Genomic DNA, 16,406 nt, shown 5'->3' with positions numbered 1-16,406 from the left:
AATACGCGTCAAATAAGCTTTGAATTGACCGCAAAAAGTCATTTCGACAATTTTACCTCATTTCCAGGTCATGTCCTGACCGGAAAATGCCGTAATGCTGAATGCATATCAGTCGATCTGTATCGTTGGGCTGAATACATCTAATGTATTTTTGTTGCTGTTTAATCAAGAATCATATCTCTGTCAAAGGTTACGGTAAAACAAAAAACTGCCGGAGACCATTCTTGACCTGAAATGACCTTAGGGACATAAAGAGGGGTCACGGGTGCAATGCTGCGCCTCTTGGGCCACCACATGCGATGAGATCGATGCGTGGCGACCCTCGCTGTTTCTGCCTTTGAACATTTTTTGTCTGCTTTATCTGCTAAAAACACAAGAAACACATTATCGAGCGTAGAAGCATGACTCTTTTGTTGCGTACAAGCTTTGTTCAGTTCGTCTGTAAGCACCATCAAATATTGCAAGCTTCAAGGGGTCAATGCCCTGGGGCTGTGACGTCACGCTGGGGATCGTGACGTCAGCCGTGGGGTTGCCAGTCTAGTATGAACTAGACTTCGACCCCCCCTGGCCAAATATGGCTGGAATGAGCCATCTAGCAATTAGCAGTGACTAGTAACAAGCAGTAGAGAATTAGTGATACATCAACTCTTGGTGCCTGGTGGATTATTTGCACATATCCATTGCACATCACGCATTACACATAAACCTTCAAACATGCTCATACTGATGACATTCAACCTTGTAAGGCCAGGTATCTCTACTCACTACTCAGCCACTAGCCAGATAATCAAATAATGCTTGATTGGCATAGGTAGCTGGCAAGCTGCAAGTCTAACAAAAAAGTCTAGTGGGTGGGGTGATTTGATTGTTACACATTGAGGCAGGGAATTAAGTTCATTAGTGTTATGCTTTCCTTTGGTATTTTTCTCAAAATCAATACAAACTTATTCTGGGTATCTTCACCAAGTATAGCAGGACAAGTCACACAAGAAAAATATGCACCAGTGGCCAGCATGCATCCAACCAGGCCAGAAATCTGCAGCAATTCATGCAAAATCATGTAACACAGAACCTACAGCCATATGGACAGAAAGACAGAAGACCCAGAACTATTGAGCCCAGACAAGCCAGGTCTTGTCAAATTTGCCAAGAATAACAGTCCTGTTTTCAAAGTAATAAGTGGGTACCTAACAACTTTTTATTCAAATGCTCAGAGATGAAGCAGCAAATTGAGGGTACCTACATGATGAAATATAGGCATAAGGCAGAGCTCCAGTTGTAAAAAAAATAATTAGCTATTGTCTGATATAAACCAACAATTCTTTGCATCATTCATTGGAAAGGCACCAATGTCTCTATTGATCTAAGCAGTTATTTTGATTCAGTCCTAAATCAACCTAATTAATGACTTAATTCAACTAATATAATAGGTCATTAATTAAATACCCTGAGGCCAGTTTCACAAACAGAAAAATGCCAGGCTGAGCTGCTGTCATTTCCAATTTTTTTCAGGCCACATGAACAAATGGGTCTGTTCCTGTCGCTCCTCCCAAAAAATCTCGGATGTGGTTGGATGAGCTTGGAGGAGAGCTGTTTCGGAGGAGCCACGGGAACATTTTTGCTAGGAAATCAGCTGTTTGCGGGCTGTAACGGTCGGCGATTTATGGCGCGCAAACAGTAATTTAGAGTTAACAATCTCTTTCTAATAAAATAACCTTATATTTATATCGAGCATTACTATTAAAAGATATCCCATCCTCATCGATCACTAAAATCAATTCCACTTCCCTCAAATCTCATTTATAAACAATCCACATTTGTATTACGTGCGCCAAATATATCTACGCAGAGCCTCCTCCAAAAATCCAACTTTCATTTGGGATGAGGGAGGAGGCAAATAGTGGTGGTGAGATGTGAAATCAAGATGAGCTTGGAGGAGCTTGGAGGAGGTTGGAGGAGCGACGGGAACAAACCCAATGACTGCTGTAGTGAAAAGTGATATTAGCCAAGCTCTTCCACACTAGCAGCCATTTTCTATGGTTGATTAAATCTCATAGGAAGCTAAAGTCCTGGCTATGCTATGCATTTTCTGGGTGTGATTTTTACAGGTGTTTTTTTTTGGCAATATTGATCCGCAAAAGTTGTAAATAATATAACTATAATGTTTTTTGTGCATGCTATATTCAAAACTTAATATAACTCTTTTATTGACTAAAATTTGACATAAAAATATCACAAAAACGTTGGACTTATCATTTCTTTTTCTTAAACTATACCTATTATGCAAAACACGCAATCCTAAAAAAACGCATGCAGAAAACGCATAGTGTAGCCAGGCCTAGTGACCAGTGATAATACCATCAACTGGCAATATTTCTGATGGTAGATCTGAAACCAGTCTATCCCCCACTCTGACCCCAGCAGACAGCAGTCACTTGTAACAGTATCGTATTCGTTTGACGTTTCGCAACCACGCATAGTCAGCCTTCGAAAAACAGCATACAAATCACAAAACCACACTATGTAAAAGCAATGCATATGAGCATTCATAGAAGGTTACTCATAATAAAAAACGCTTACTTTTGACAGTCACACCCCACGCCACGCCTTGTCCTAAAAGAACCGGCCCGGCACGTGCCCCGCGCAGCATCTGCTTTTTTTCACAGGCGCGCAATCCCAAGCGCAACCTCACCCAAAAAATACAGCTGATGGGAAGCTTCTGGAAGTCACCTGTTAGATAGGCATGCAAAATGTATTGTATTCCTCAGTATACTTACGCTTTAAAGGAAACATTGCACTGTTTTTCAGAGAAAAAGTGTTTTACAAATATTTATAAACGAAATTAACAAAAGTGAATTTTAAAGCGCATTCAAAAAGCGACTTTTAAAATGAAACACGTCCAACAGCTGATAGCATTTGTGCGATGAGAGGACGCTCAAGGTTTTTGCAAACACCACCCCTGAGTGACCAGTGTCGACTCAAACTTGGATGTTTGTTGTGATTTTATGACGTCTCGGTTTTCAGCCAATCCGACAAGAAATTTATGTGCGCTGATTTATTGCAGTATAGTGGTTATTCACAAATTGAATGAAAGTGTGAACCAACAGGTACATTTTTGCCTTTTTTTGTAAGGAGCGTTTTTATACGACGATGGGATGAGGTCAACTCACCAATTATATAAATTTTGATGATGTCATTTAAAGATTCTGATTTTTTTTATAAACCCTGGCTTGTTTTGTTACATATTTGGCGCGATTCCATATCTAAGTCCTCTTGAAGAAGCCTCTGAATAATTTTTGCGCGGCTCTGCATTTAGAGTAGGTATCATAGTGAGAGGGCTAGAATTATTATAATAATCACGCTTTTCAGGTGCCAAGGCCCTCATTGATTTCAGGTGCGAGTGGACACGCGCTGTCGTGGACACGCACCTACCTTAGACTCTCTAGGGTCTCTATTCTACCAGATCAAGATATTGAGATACAGTGTGTGATTTTTTGGACTTGCGGTAGACGGTGGTTGTGATCATTGCTTAGTTTATTTTGGCAATCTGTGAGAACTTCTCAGTTTCTTTGCCCAGCCAGAATTCCTGTGGTGGCTGCCAGCAGAAATGTCCATCGAACAGACGGCCTGCGAAGACCTGAAGGCGTTCGAGCGTCGTCTGACCGAGGTCATCACATGCCTGCAGCCATCCGCCCTGCGCTGGCGAGTTGTCCTGGTGACTGTTTCAGCATGCACGGCCATCGGTGCATACCAGTGGCTCACGGATCCAACCACATCGGAGGTGGCTTTCGTCCAGTCACTCTTCAACCACCTGTTCTTTGCCATATCGACACTGACGCTAGCAATTCTGTTCTTAATGGGTATCCACAAGCGAGTGGTAGCTCCAAGCATCATCTGCTGCCGAACCCGCCAGGTGCTGGCTGACTTCAACATGTGGTGTGATGACACCGGCAAACTGGTGCTGAAGCCGCGTCCCACCGCTTCCTCGTGACGGCGCCTCTCCGTTTGACACTAGCGCCGCTGCGGCCGACGAGTCAGCTGCAAACTCCGTCGCCGCCCAGCAAATGGCACTGGTCACAGCTAGGGACGACTGCGTTTGCCTTCATGCTGGCGCCAGGATGTGATGCAACCCTAAGCCGGACGGGTGGCGACGGTGAATGTGTTTTATCTGGTCAATGTTTTACGTGTCGCCCGGCTGATCGCGATCCGACGAGAGTGGCGTGGGGAGTTATCGGTCCAATAATTCCGTCAGCGGTCTGTTACATATATACCGGTGTTCCCAGAGCGTTGACCTTTCAGGCTGGTGCTAATAGAGGCTAACGGGACCGATGGACTGACTCGTAAGCGTTGGATTGACCGATGCAATGGACCGACCGATGTGAGCATCGAGATGGTGTGCTGTAGACCAGCTTTTTGGTTGGTATTCAAACCAGCTACAATGTGCATACTGCATTATACAATATATGTATCAACGAGCGACGAACTCTACTAAGGACATCACCGGCCAGTACCCAGGGGTAGCCCCAGTCGTTACTCGTTATATGCAGCTATCGTATCACCCAAAGCAGGGACGACATCTGCCGAGTGCTGGACCTCGCGCACTCGGCGGCACCGCCGTGAATTTGGGAGGTGTATTCGGGACTGGGAGCTTCGTCTCATCACGAAGGGATCGATCGCGCATATAGGTAGAGGATGAGTGGGTTCAGCGGGGAGGTTTGAGGGGCAGGGATAACATGTATTATTCATGCACTGGCCGACTTCGTCATTTAGGGAGACGTGTGCCTAGGACCAATTGTGAATTTACCAGTAGCTGCGAAAGCTAACGACACCTCAATCGCCAGGGCAATCGGACTCAAGTATAGCTGCGCTGCCGCCACATCTTAGCAGAGGGGCGATATGAAACCATTCCCAGATGGCAGCGTACCGCTCCTAGTCACCTGACGGATAGCATAGATGCCGTCAGATCGTCCGTTCCTCTCGAACGGGAACGATCGTACACGCTGTAGCATTCCCCTATTACGACACACCAGAGGCGGGTCAGGCTGTATTCAGTTCGCCGGTGGCCGTCACCTAAACCCCCACCGAGCGTCGCCAGGTCACACAGCCGACCAGCCGCCGGCCGTGCTCTCAGTAACTCCGGCCGAACAGGGTGTAAAACTTTGGCTTCTCGTCACAATTGGGACAGATGCAGCGCGCGTCGGTTGCCAGCTCGGCAGGCTGCTGGAATGGGATGCACAGTCCTTTGGCGCCCATGGCTGGCGCGCCGGGTTCCGCCGCCTCCTCCCTGCCAACATAGACGGCAGCGTCAGTCGCCAGTGGGGAGCGGGGGTGGGACGGATGGGAACGAAGTGGTCACGAGATAGCACGTATGGACAATTATGGTGAAGCACGACAAATCAAAGCTGGATTCATATCCCGTTCAAAATACGTAATAAAACGCTACTCGGTCATACAACTAGTACAGGTGCTAGAACCACACATCGTTTCCCTGGTATGTTTCATCTTTATCTTTCCTAATCCTACTCCAATTCATCTTTCCCTGTACGCCATAACTTATCCCCTAGTCGCTACTTCACTGCCAATACCACCCCAGCACAAGTCCTTAATAGTCCTCAAACCAGGACCACGACACCCTGGACTCCTCACCTCGCCGACTCCTTCTTGATGCGTTCCTCGCAGGCAATAGCTCCGCAGTAGGGCGCCTGAATCAGACACTTGCTGTCCAGGCGGCGACAGAACTCGTCAAAGTCGTGACACACTACGACGTGCTCGTCTTGCCGCGCCTTGGCGCGCGCGAACATGTTCGCCTGGATCTCCTCCAGGAGGCGGGGCACGTCGGTGGCGGCAGCGGCGCGCGCGAACGTCGCCTTGTGGCCGGTGTCGCGGCGCACCAGCACGTACTGGTCCTGGCGCAGGTCGCGCGGCCCCAGCTCCAGGCGCAGCGGCACGCCGCGCAGCTCCCAGTGGTTGAACTTCCAGCCGGGAGACACATTGAGCCGGAGATCGGCGCGCGTGCGCAGGCCGGCGGCGCGCAGCTCGGACTCGTAGCGCCGACACGAGTCGAGCAGAGCGTCTCGGTCGGCGTCCTTCATGCTGGCAGTGATGCCGCACGGCACGATCACCACCTGGCGGCGGAGTGATGAACTAACGTCACCGCAGACCAGCGCGGGGCAAGCTCACACACACCTTGTCAGTAATTTAGACACAAAGAAAACTGTTCAGTTCTCTCAGCTTGCTCAGTTTTTAGCAGGGCCGTCAGGACCCGCTTAACTTTCACTATTGATAAATTATTACATTGCACAGTTCATAGTTATCCAAATTTGAGCTTAGTTGTTAACTACTTACATATTTATATGAAAGAATTTATGGCCAAAGCAGCATGCGAAACGGTCTAGCATTCCGTGACTCAAAGCCTGTAAGGTAAAAATAACGCTCCCTTCCCCTCCGAACCCTGTGAGGCCACTGTTAACTGAGCGCGTCCGACGCGGTATCACCGCCGACATCCTCGGCTCACCTGAATGCCGGCGACGCGTGGCGGCAGCACCAGGCCCTGGTTATCGCCGTGTACCATCACCATGACACCAAGGGTGCGGGTGGTGACTCCCCACGAGTTCTGCCACACGTACTGCTTCTCCTGCGTCTCAGGGTCTTCGAACACAATTTCGAACATCTTGCTGAAGTTCTGCCCGAGGTGGTGAGACGTGGCGCCCTGGATGGCTCGGCCGCTGGCGCCCACGTATGCTTCTACTGTGGTGGTGTAGTCGCCGCCTGCCGACAGTGGTCAGTGATGACGTCAGTAGTAACTGGTGATGTCAGTGGTGACTGGCGACGTCATGGATAACCGGTGACGACATAGGTGACGTCAGTGACAAATGGTAACGGCCCGAGCGATATCGAAGCTACATTGGCAGTCGTATCAGCCAGTGCCATGCCAACCAGGGGCGACATAAAAATGTCCCATAATTACGATAATTACTATTTATAATTAGTTCTCAAATGCAACAACAAACACAGCCATGAACTCGTGCGATAACAATATCGTGGCTAGTGGCCACCAGCACTCCGTATGTGGTCAGACGTACCGGCGAATTTCTCTTTCTCGGTTTTCCGTCCGGGGATGACCGGGATGGCCAGGAGCTCCTCGTAGATGCGCCGATACAGGTCGAGGATGGCCAGCACTTCTTCATCGGCCTCCGGTTTGCTGGCGAACACCGTGTGACCCTCCTGCCACAGAAACTCGCGGGTGCGCAGGAACGGCTGAGGGTGCTTGAATTCCCAGCGCTGTGGAAGGTCAGGTCAGGTCAGAGGTCGCGGATAGATCGAATGTCACAGACAGAGAGGGAGAGGTGTGACAAGGGAAGAAAGAGAGAGAGGGAGTGAGAAGTAAGAGAGTAAGAGTAAGAGTGAGTGAGTGAGAGTGAATGAAATGGAGGGAGTAGGAGTCAAGAGAGGGGAAGGGAAATGATGGAGAAATGTCAAAAGAGAGGAGGGAGAAAAAGGGAAGTATGAAGAGAGAGAGAGAGAGAGAGAGAGAGAGAGAGAGAGAGAGAGAGAGAGAGAGAGAGAGAGAGAGAGAGAGAGAGAGAGAGAGAGAGATCGCGCGCGCACTCACCACCACGTTGCACCACTGGTTCAGCCGGAGCGGCAGATCGCGGTGCGACTGGATCCAGCGCGCGTACGCCGGGTACATGACCGTCTCACTGGTGGGCCGAATGGCGATCGGCTCAGCCAGCTCCGAGTCACCGGACTTGGTCACCCAGGCCACCTGGCGGCAGAGGTCACCGTCAGAGGGTGGTCAAGGGATGGTAAAATGCAGGTCACATCACTGGTCAGAGAGAGAATACAGCATAGATTAGAGGCGGGCACAGCACAGGTCGGAGGGTGATAGCACCGCACCGGTCACAGAGAGGTCACAGCACAGGTCAAACGAAGGTTACAATATAGGTCAAACAAAGGTCACAGCACCGGTAATAGAGCGACCAAAACACGGTTCAGATGGCGTCACAGGGCATGGAGCCAAGGGCCGCAAGGATACCGGTCAAAGAGCGGTATGGGACATATGTAAGTCATCATCATTCATATTATTGAACAATTACAAACAAAAGTTGCGTGGGTACGTGTCTGTGGGGTTCAGTTTATAGCTGATGAGCACGGGGCGGCAGGCAGCATGAGGCATGAAATGCCAGTGTTCATAGCGCAGAACGATGACACGTGCAATGCTGCGGTATGGGTCGCCTGGAAGACAGTGGAGTCACAAATGAAGGTCAGACTCCCGAACTTACATCTTAGACCCCCCCCCCCCAATTCACGGACCCCTGACGTCACTGACCTCGGGAGCAAAGTCGGCGATGTGCGTCTTCTCCTTCTCTAGGGCGGCGTGTGAGACGAAGATGGGGAAGTAGCAGTTCTCCACTCCCAGCTTCTTGATCTCGGCGTCGAAGAAGTCCTTGATGTTCTCCCAGATGGAGTAGGACCACGGGCGGAGGATATAGCAGCCACTCACGTCGTAATACTCAATCATCTCCGACTTGGTGATCACCTGGCGAGTGGGAGGTGGGCGAAAACCGCATCAGCCACCGCGATTCACTCTGAATGTTCACAGAAAATTACTCAAAATGTGCTCAGTTAAAAAGAGAAAACTTCTATTCCATGTAACATGGAGCCATAATCCACGTACACAGAAAAAAATGTCCAAATAATCGATCGACATGTTATGAATGAAGACAATCTCACAGAAATTACGTTTGTGCGCTATGAAATATCAACCATTTTAGCTAAGTGATAGGTAACTGATAAGCAGCTGCAGCTTCGGAGACAGTCCCTCACCTGGGAGTACCAGTCAGATAGCGCCTCCTCCTTCTTCGCCTCAATGCAGAGACGCGTCTGCTTCTTCGGACCCGCGTCATCGCCAGCAGCCGGCTTCTCGGCAGACTTCTTCTCGGCAGGCTTCTTCTCAGCAGGCTTCTTTTCAGCTGGCTTCTTGTCGGCGGCGGGCTTCTTGGGCGTGCGTCCTCCTCCGCCGCCGCTGGCCGCCGGTTCCTGGCCGGTTAGCTCTTTGAAGGCCTTCTTCAGGTCGAGCAGCGAAGCCACGGCGGCATCCACCTCAGCCTTGTCGGCCTTGCGCGCCTTCAGATCGCGGACCTTGGCACCCTGTGCGTCAATCTGCGCCTGCAGTTCCGCACCTTTGGCGGCGCCTGCGGCGGGAGCGGCAGCGGGGGCGGCGGCGGGAGCGGCAGCGGGGGCGGCGGCGGGGGCCGGGGCGGCGCCCGGCTTCCAGTCCTGACCAGTAGCCGCCTTGTAGTCGGCCTTCAATGCCAGCAGTACCTTCACGGCAGCATCGATTGTAGCCTTGTCGGCCTTGGAAGACTTCAGTTGACGGACTTTGTCCCCCTGTTCGGCGACTTTTTGACTAAGGGCTGCCCCGTCTCCGCCAGCGGCAGCGGGAGCAGCGGCAGCGGCGGCAGGTAGTGTCATGCCTGGCTTCCAATCCTTACCAGTGGCCTTCTTGAAGTCCGCCTTCAAGTTGAGGAGCGTCTTTACCTCGGCGTCTACTGAGACCTTATCGGCCTTGGCAGCTTTCAGCTCACGGACCTGAAACACGCCACCGAAAACCGTCAAAGCAGCTGCTGACACAAGGCGACACTGTGGGTCGTTTTCAGACCCACTATCGAACCGCACAAAATCGTATGAAACAACCATGTGTCAGGCTTCGTCCTTGCTATTTTATGTCATTCAAGGTCATGAATCGTCCGTTAGCTTTGTATGAAACATTCAGTCATGGGTCAGGGCTCATTGCGGTGTTGCAGTCGCCAATTTCGTTCAAGCACGTCGTGAGGTCCAAGGTATTGTTAAATGAGTCGTGATCACTAAACACAGCAATAGTGAGTCAGTGACTCTTAACAACCGCTCATTCAAATAGGTGGTTGTCTAATGAATGATTGTCCTAAGTCAATAACGTGGTTTAACCAGAACAATATCTTAACACAATCAACAGCAACACATCAGCATTCACCAATCTAATAAACACTAACTCAATCAACAGCAACGAACCAGCATCCACCAATCTAATAAACATCATGATTAGAAAGCATGCCGCAGCTAGGTACTCTACGATCAAATAAATGACAGGCATGCATTTGATAGCAAGCAAGTGGCTTCGTTGCTAGGAGATAATCGATGTGATCGATGTGATTTATGTGCAATTTCTAGACACGCAAATGACCTTCCTGATATCCTGCACGAAACAACGTGATTGAAACTTTGGAATAATGACTGTATGACGCTAGTGGGGAAAGAAAGCGGTCTCAGAGGCTAGTGGAGTCTCGGAGTTTATATCTAGCCCATACGACCACGGACAAAGCAAAAGGTCTCCATCGCATTGGTAGTTTAGGACGCACGCTTGGAGTTTTGCCTAGCGCGAGCTCCAGCCAGGCAAACGTGAATATTGAATTGATTTGCAATGACGCCAATAGGCACATTTAGCAGTACACTGATCCAGCCTAAAATTTTGTGTTTAGTCCCGGGTGAATTTCAAATATGAGTGATGTGTATCACGAGTGCACCTACCAACAGTTAGCCTGTCAAAGCGGAAATGCGGCAAAAGCATCCAGAGGTGAGAAAAGAGACAATAATTTGCAAAGCCTGATGGAAAACTTGAAGCGTATGATGAGTTTATGTGTTAGAATAATACTAAAGCAACACAGGTGCAGTGGTTAAGTGGTGAGGGGCTGTTCAGGTAGTCACACTTATACTTACCTCTTCGAATATTATCAAGAAAGCAAGGACGGTAGACAACATGCAGCTCAATCAGCAGAGATACAGGAAACAGGAACACATATCGGAGGCAACTGCAAGCTTAGCGTTACAACTTTCCCAAAATTCGCCCATCAACTCTCCAATAAGCCTCTACTTCTGAAAAGCAAAAACGCGACGCAACACAAAAGGTGTTTCATGCTGGACAAAGGCAACAAAAACGAAGCGGCATGCTCGTCAAGTTCCAACCTTGTTGCCCTGGTCGATGATGCGCTGGTTCATGTCTCCGGCGGCACCAGAGTCGGCTGAAGCAGCAGCGGCGGGAGCGGCGGCGGCAGCGGGGGCGGGGGTTGCGCCTGGTTTCCAGTCCTGACCGGTAGCCGCCTTGTAGTCGGCCTTCAGAGCCAGCAGCACCTTTACTGCGGCATCGATAGTAGCCTTGTCGGCCTTGGAAGACTTAAGTTGACGGACTTTGTCCCCCTGCTCGGCCACCTTTTGACTCAGGGCTGCACCGTCCCCGCCGGCAGCAGCGGGGGTGGCGGCAGGGGCAGGAGCCGGTGCGGCGCCTGGCTTCCAATCCTGGCCGGTGGCTGCCTTGTACTCAGCCTTCAAAGATAGAAGAACCTTAACTGCAGCATCAACAGTGGCCTTGTCAGCTTTGGCGGCTTTCAGCTGACGGACTTTGTCCCCCTGTTCGGCGACTTTCTGACTAAGGGCTGCGCCGTCCCCACCACCAGGAGCGGGAGCAGCGGAGGTAGCGGCAGGCAGTGTCATGCCCGGCTTCCAGTCCTGACCGGTGGCCTTTTTAAAGTCGGCTTTGAGGGCGAGCAGCGTCTTCACCTCGGCGTCTACTGCGGCCTTATCGGCCTTGGCAGACTTCATCTGTCGCACTTTGTCTCCCTGCGCGGTGATTTGTGCGTTGAGATCAGCTGCAGAAGCTGCGTTGCCTCGGCCGGCAGCCGGAGCGGCGGCCGGAGCCGGAGCGGCGCCCGGCTTCCAGTCCTGGCCGGTGGCTGCCTTGTAATCAGCCTTCAGAGACAGTAATACCTTCACGGCAGCATCGATGGTAGCCTTGTCGGCCTTGGAAGACTTCAGCTGCCTTACCTTATCTCCTTGTTCAGCGATCTTCTGACTAAGGGCAGCGCCATCCCCGGTAGCAGAAGGAGACGGCTTGGCGGCAGCTGCTGCACCCTTGCCGGCAGCTGGAGTGGCGGTCGTCTTCGCCGCCTTGCCTCCGGTCGCCGGTTTGGCGTCGTGTCCGTCGGGGATGTAGATGAGCACACAGGGACTCTCGCGACCCGAGTGCACGCTGGCAGGTCGGTACGGCGAGTCACAGATGAAGAAGCCGCGCCGCTGCAGCTGAATGATGTCACCCTGCTTCACACCGGCCAGCTCCGGGTCTCCCAGCATCACCAGCTCGGAGCGCGTGTCCTGCGCCACGTACTGCTTGAAGTCCTCGTCCTTGCCCAACACCGGCTTGGAGATGATGTGCTCGTAGTACACGCACACGGCAGGGATGAGTGGCGCCTTGTCTGTAGCGGCCAGCCACGTCAGCTTCGGCGTCTTCTTGAAGTCCTTGTTGTCCAGCTGCGGGGTGGCCTCCACAGAGACGGTGCCGCCAGAGCGGTTCACCTTGTCGATGCGCAGGTTGCCCCAGTTGATGAAGGTGGCGTTCTGACCTTCCACGAGCATGTCCACGTCGGCAGCGTCGATCAGCAGCTGCGGGCCGGTCCACACCGTCTTCGTTCCGATGTCCGGGTTCTTGGGGTGACGTGCAGCCTGCGTGACCTCCACGACGGCGCCGTTCACGTTAACCGTGACGGCACCCTCGGCCGGCAAGGCTGTCAGTCGCGGCGCCACCGGGTCGATCACCTTCTTGTTGAACGCCCAGATCTTGTCCCACTCCATGAAGACCACTGCACGGGACGAGCCCTGCGCTACGATGAACTGGCGCAGTCCCTCGACGGTCATGCCACGGCGCAGAATGCCTCGCACGGTGGGGAAACGCGGGTCGTCCCAGCCGGTCACCAGGCCCTGATCCACGAACCAGGTCAGCCGCCGCTTGGACAGCACCGTGCTGGTCATGTTCAGCCGGCTGTACTCGTAGATGTGCGGCTTGCGCAGGCCGAGCGCGTCGATAAACCAAAAGTACTGGTCGTCGCGGTCGTGGTACTCGGTGGTTCGCAGAGCGTGCGTCACGCCCTCTATGCTGTCCACGATCGGGCAGCAGAAGTCGTACGTCGGGTACGTCTTGTACTTGGTGCCGGTGCGCACGTGCGGCTCTGGTTTACACCGGTAGATGGTCGGGTCGCGCATACAGCCGTTGGGCGACTTCATGTCGATCTTGGCGCGCACGCAGCAGCGCTGCCCGGCCTCGGAGCCGGCCAGCATCTCCTGCCACATCTGCAGGTTCTTCTCCACCGAGTTGGAACGGCAAGCGCTCTCCTGCATCTGTTCGCGTTCGGCCTTCATTTGCTCCGGCTCGGTGTCGTCCACGTAGGCGCGACCCTCGCGCAGCAGCCGCTCGCACATCTGCAGCATCAAGTCGAAGTGGTCCGACGAGTGAGTGAAACGGTCCGGGTGGATGTCCAGAAGCTTCAGGTCCTCCAGGATCACCTTCTCGAAGTCGGCCTTCTCCTTCTGCGGATTGGTGTCGTCGAAGCGCATGATGAGCTGTCCTTTGAACGCCTTCTGGTAATACTGATTGAGCAGTGCTGCCTTGGCATGACCAATGTGCAGGTAGCCGCTCGCTTCCGGCGGGAACCGCACCACCACCTTGCCCATCTCAGCTCCCGGCAGGTCGACGAACTTGCCCTCCTCCTTGCGCGCATTGGTGGCGCCGGCGGCGGAGGCGGCGGGTGCAGCGGCAGCTCGAGGTTTCAGTTCGGCGGGCAGAGCGGCCAGCGCCGCCTTTACCGCCGGCAGCTCTTCGATGAGCCGGTACCAGCGTAGCACATTTTTCGGCACCGTGCCAGCGGCCAGCGCCGCCTGGAAGTGGCCGCTGCCGTACAGCGCGCCCCACACGGCATAGTCAGCCACACTGGCCGACTCGCCGACCAGAAACGACAGCGTCAGCAGCACCGAATCGAACTCGGCCAGCGAGGCCTCGAGCTGCGACCGGCCGGCGGCTGCCGAGACGCGCGCGCTGAACCCCAGCCAGTGGTCGGCGGTGGTGCGTGCCAGTGCCGAGACGCCGTACAGCCGGTCGGCGTCGGCGGCCTGACGTGCCAGCTGGCGGCACACGGAGGCTGGCGACGACAGGCAGAGATCGGCCGAGAGCCGCAGGGCCGTCTGGTCCGCCCACTGCACGGGCGCGCCCACATGCTGGGCGGTCAGCAGCACGCCGAATGGCGGCTGTCGCCGACTCAGCTGCACACGTGGAGAGGCCATGTCAGAGACAGGCAACACCTGAAACGGAGCCCGAGGAGCAGCTGTGACGGACAGTGTCACAGCATTGGCTGGTCACCAGAGTGGACATATGGCAGCAATGAGGGTGACAGGCCAGCCACCAGCCCAGCCCTGGTGAACAGTAAAGGGTAAGACCTAAAATATTCCATTAAATCACCACAATTCAATCAGTGAAACCAGCCCAGACATCCTATGACCCTTGCATGCATATCAATCAGTGATCACCATATTTCAAAGTTTTTTTTTTCAAAGATCAATGAGAAGACTGAAGAGTGTGTAGATAGCAGCACAAGTTACAGACATCAATGATCAACTAGTGGTGTTCCTCACTGACACTTCATGATGTTAAAGTTACTTTTCACTGATGATTAACAAAACAACTGTATCTTTTATATCAAGTGTTGTTGAATTGAATGTGGAAAATGACTGGGAACTGTAATGAGTTACACTACCCAAATATAAAAAACAAAGTTACTGTCATTGGTATACATTTGGTCAACATGAGAGCATGGACTGTGGGTAGTGCCTTGTTGGAGGCTGGAGCAGATAGGTACAATGAAAACATGCTGTTTTGCACAGCAAAATGTATGACTTTGCTTACTGCTCACAAGCAATTGGCTACTACTCAGTAATAATTTACTACTTTTCCCTTCAAAGACCAATCTAAGCCAATGTTGCAGTATTTGGTGGTTTTTATAGGCCATTTTCAATAAGACAAAAAAAAATGTTGCACAAGATACTTTTCTCAGCTGTGGTTTCAGTTTGTGGTTTGAGTTACTTTTTTCTTCCCTGTTCCCAGCTTAAACAACAACAAGGTAGGCATCAAAGACTACCCAGGGATGTTTCTGTGGCACAAGTTAGTCTGATTTTGCGAAATGGACTTTCTACATCTGAATTTTCATTTAGACATAATCTAAAACTGTAAATGTAAGATTGAGTGGTAGCTTAAGCTATAAATACACTCATTTTCTGTATAAGGTGAAAAGCATCTAAGAAAAATGTGCATAGAATTTCATCTTATAAATATAAATGTGTAGTGAAAATGCAGGAAGCCAATGGTTGTTATCAAATAATTGCAAACACCATGTAAAAGGTGCAAAATGAAATAATGATGAATAAATAATATTTTTATGCATGATAATTGGGTATTTGTTCAGAAACGGTCCGATCTACACTTATGTCCCCGTTGATACAAATAGGTATTGGTATGCAACAGCAGAAATTGTAGGATGTAGGTTTTTAGGTTGTAGGATGTGTTAGGTTGCAGGTTTGCAGGTTTTAGGTTGTAGATTGTAGGTTGGTACCTAGGTTGTAGGTACGTAGTTGAGGACAGGTTAGGTAAAGTTTTATTAGTTTTTTCTTGGGTTGGTATTTGTGACACATGTAAGCATCATATCTGAATTCAGGATATCAAATAGTGTAAAAATTTGCCAAATTTGTCTGAAAAGTGAATCAGACTATTTCTGAACATTGACCAATAATTATATGTGACAACAGTAGCAGCGGAACACCTTCAGTTAAGAGAGGCCGGGGGCACTGCCGACTTTTGGTCCCATTCTTTCCATGCAATGCCCATAGGGCTTATGTTAAAATGCCAAAATCAAAGGGGGGCACAGTGCCCCGGTGCCCTCCCCGTTCCGCCGCCTATGTGTGACAAGTGAATCAAAAACATATGGTGCAGTCCTGGCAAGGCTATAAGTCCTGGCCTCCTCATCCTGGGATATTGCCTATCAATGCTATCACTAATTTGATTGACATATGAGTGCTAGCTACCGGTCAAAAACACTCAAACATGTGAAATTAAATCAACAACACTTCAATGAAAAATTCACGTGCCCGACATAGCCCACCTAGCTTCAAAAAGAACATGTGCATTGATGTGCACTTCTATTTAGCACCGGTAATTGCCACGTCTTACCTGCGCCAAATAAGCAGCAGACTAGTGCTACTAATTTCACTTTAGTTGGCGATGGATTCTCAGGACCTCTTCTCGTATGGCTGACACTTCGCAGAGTGAGTACCAAGTTGATAATGTTCCGAGCTCTAGCATCATAGTTTTATGTTGCGAATTGCACAACGGTATGCGATCATGCAGTTATCAACACCTCTGACGCCAGAATCGGAAATCGCTGATTTGATCGCGGAAAGTATTTTCATCATGTTTCCTTTATGCTTGGCATATGGTAGCACAGAGAAGAGATGCAAATATAGAGATGCAAATGCCAAGACAAATACCTACAGTGAAG

The 16,406-nt window shown here is 51.0% G+C and overlaps 3 protein-coding genes across 6 annotated transcripts in view; 1 reads left to right on the top strand and 2 right to left on the bottom strand.

The window, feature by feature from the left end:
- LOC122383161 (T-complex protein 1 subunit alpha-like) overlaps positions 1–2,932 on the bottom strand; it is a 45,122-nt gene extending 42,190 nt beyond the window's left edge. The window contains exon 1 of one of the 4 annotated variants that reach the window (XM_043369328.1): positions 2,778–2,932. The gene's annotated coding sequence lies outside the window, so the exon portion shown is untranslated. Of the gene's footprint in view, positions 1–2,346; positions 2,700–2,777 lie in introns of those variants that run through there. The other 3 variants (XM_043369332.1, XM_043369330.1, XM_043369329.1) reach the window with 3 other exon arrangements.
- Positions 2,933–3,458: 526 nt separating this feature from the next.
- On the top strand, positions 3,459–4,477 carry LOC122383163 (nuclear envelope phosphatase-regulatory subunit 1-like). Its single transcript, XM_043369334.1, has one exon. The coding sequence runs from the start codon at positions 3,608–3,610 to the stop codon at positions 3,989–3,991; it is 384 nt and encodes a 127-aa protein (XP_043225269.1). The 5' UTR covers positions 3,459–3,607; the 3' UTR covers positions 3,992–4,477.
- Positions 4,478–5,031: 554 nt separating this feature from the next.
- Positions 5,032–16,059, bottom strand: LOC122383159 (bifunctional glutamate/proline--tRNA ligase-like). Its single transcript, XM_043369325.1, has 9 exons — positions 16,011–16,059; positions 11,002–14,160; positions 8,827–9,591; positions 8,330–8,539; positions 7,613–7,765; positions 7,083–7,281; positions 6,515–6,768; positions 5,647–6,125; positions 5,032–5,284 (listed from the first exon to the last, which is right to left on the bottom strand). The coding sequence occupies exons 2-9, from the start codon at positions 14,140–14,142 to the stop codon at positions 5,128–5,130; spliced, it is 5,358 nt and encodes a 1,785-aa protein (XP_043225260.1). The 5' UTR covers positions 14,143–14,160; positions 16,011–16,059; the 3' UTR covers positions 5,032–5,127.
- Positions 16,060–16,406: the final 347 nt, after the last annotated feature.

Source organism: Amphibalanus amphitrite, unplaced genomic scaffold, assembly GCF_019059575.1.
Source record: "Amphibalanus amphitrite isolate SeventyFive unplaced genomic scaffold, NRLGWU_Aamphi_draft 000156F_arrow, whole genome shotgun sequence".
Classification (NCBI taxonomy): Eukaryota; Metazoa; Arthropoda; class Thecostraca; order Balanomorpha; family Balanidae; genus Amphibalanus; species Amphibalanus amphitrite.
The sequence above is the reverse complement of the archived record's forward strand: the minus strand, read 5'-3'. Positions and strand labels throughout refer to the sequence as shown.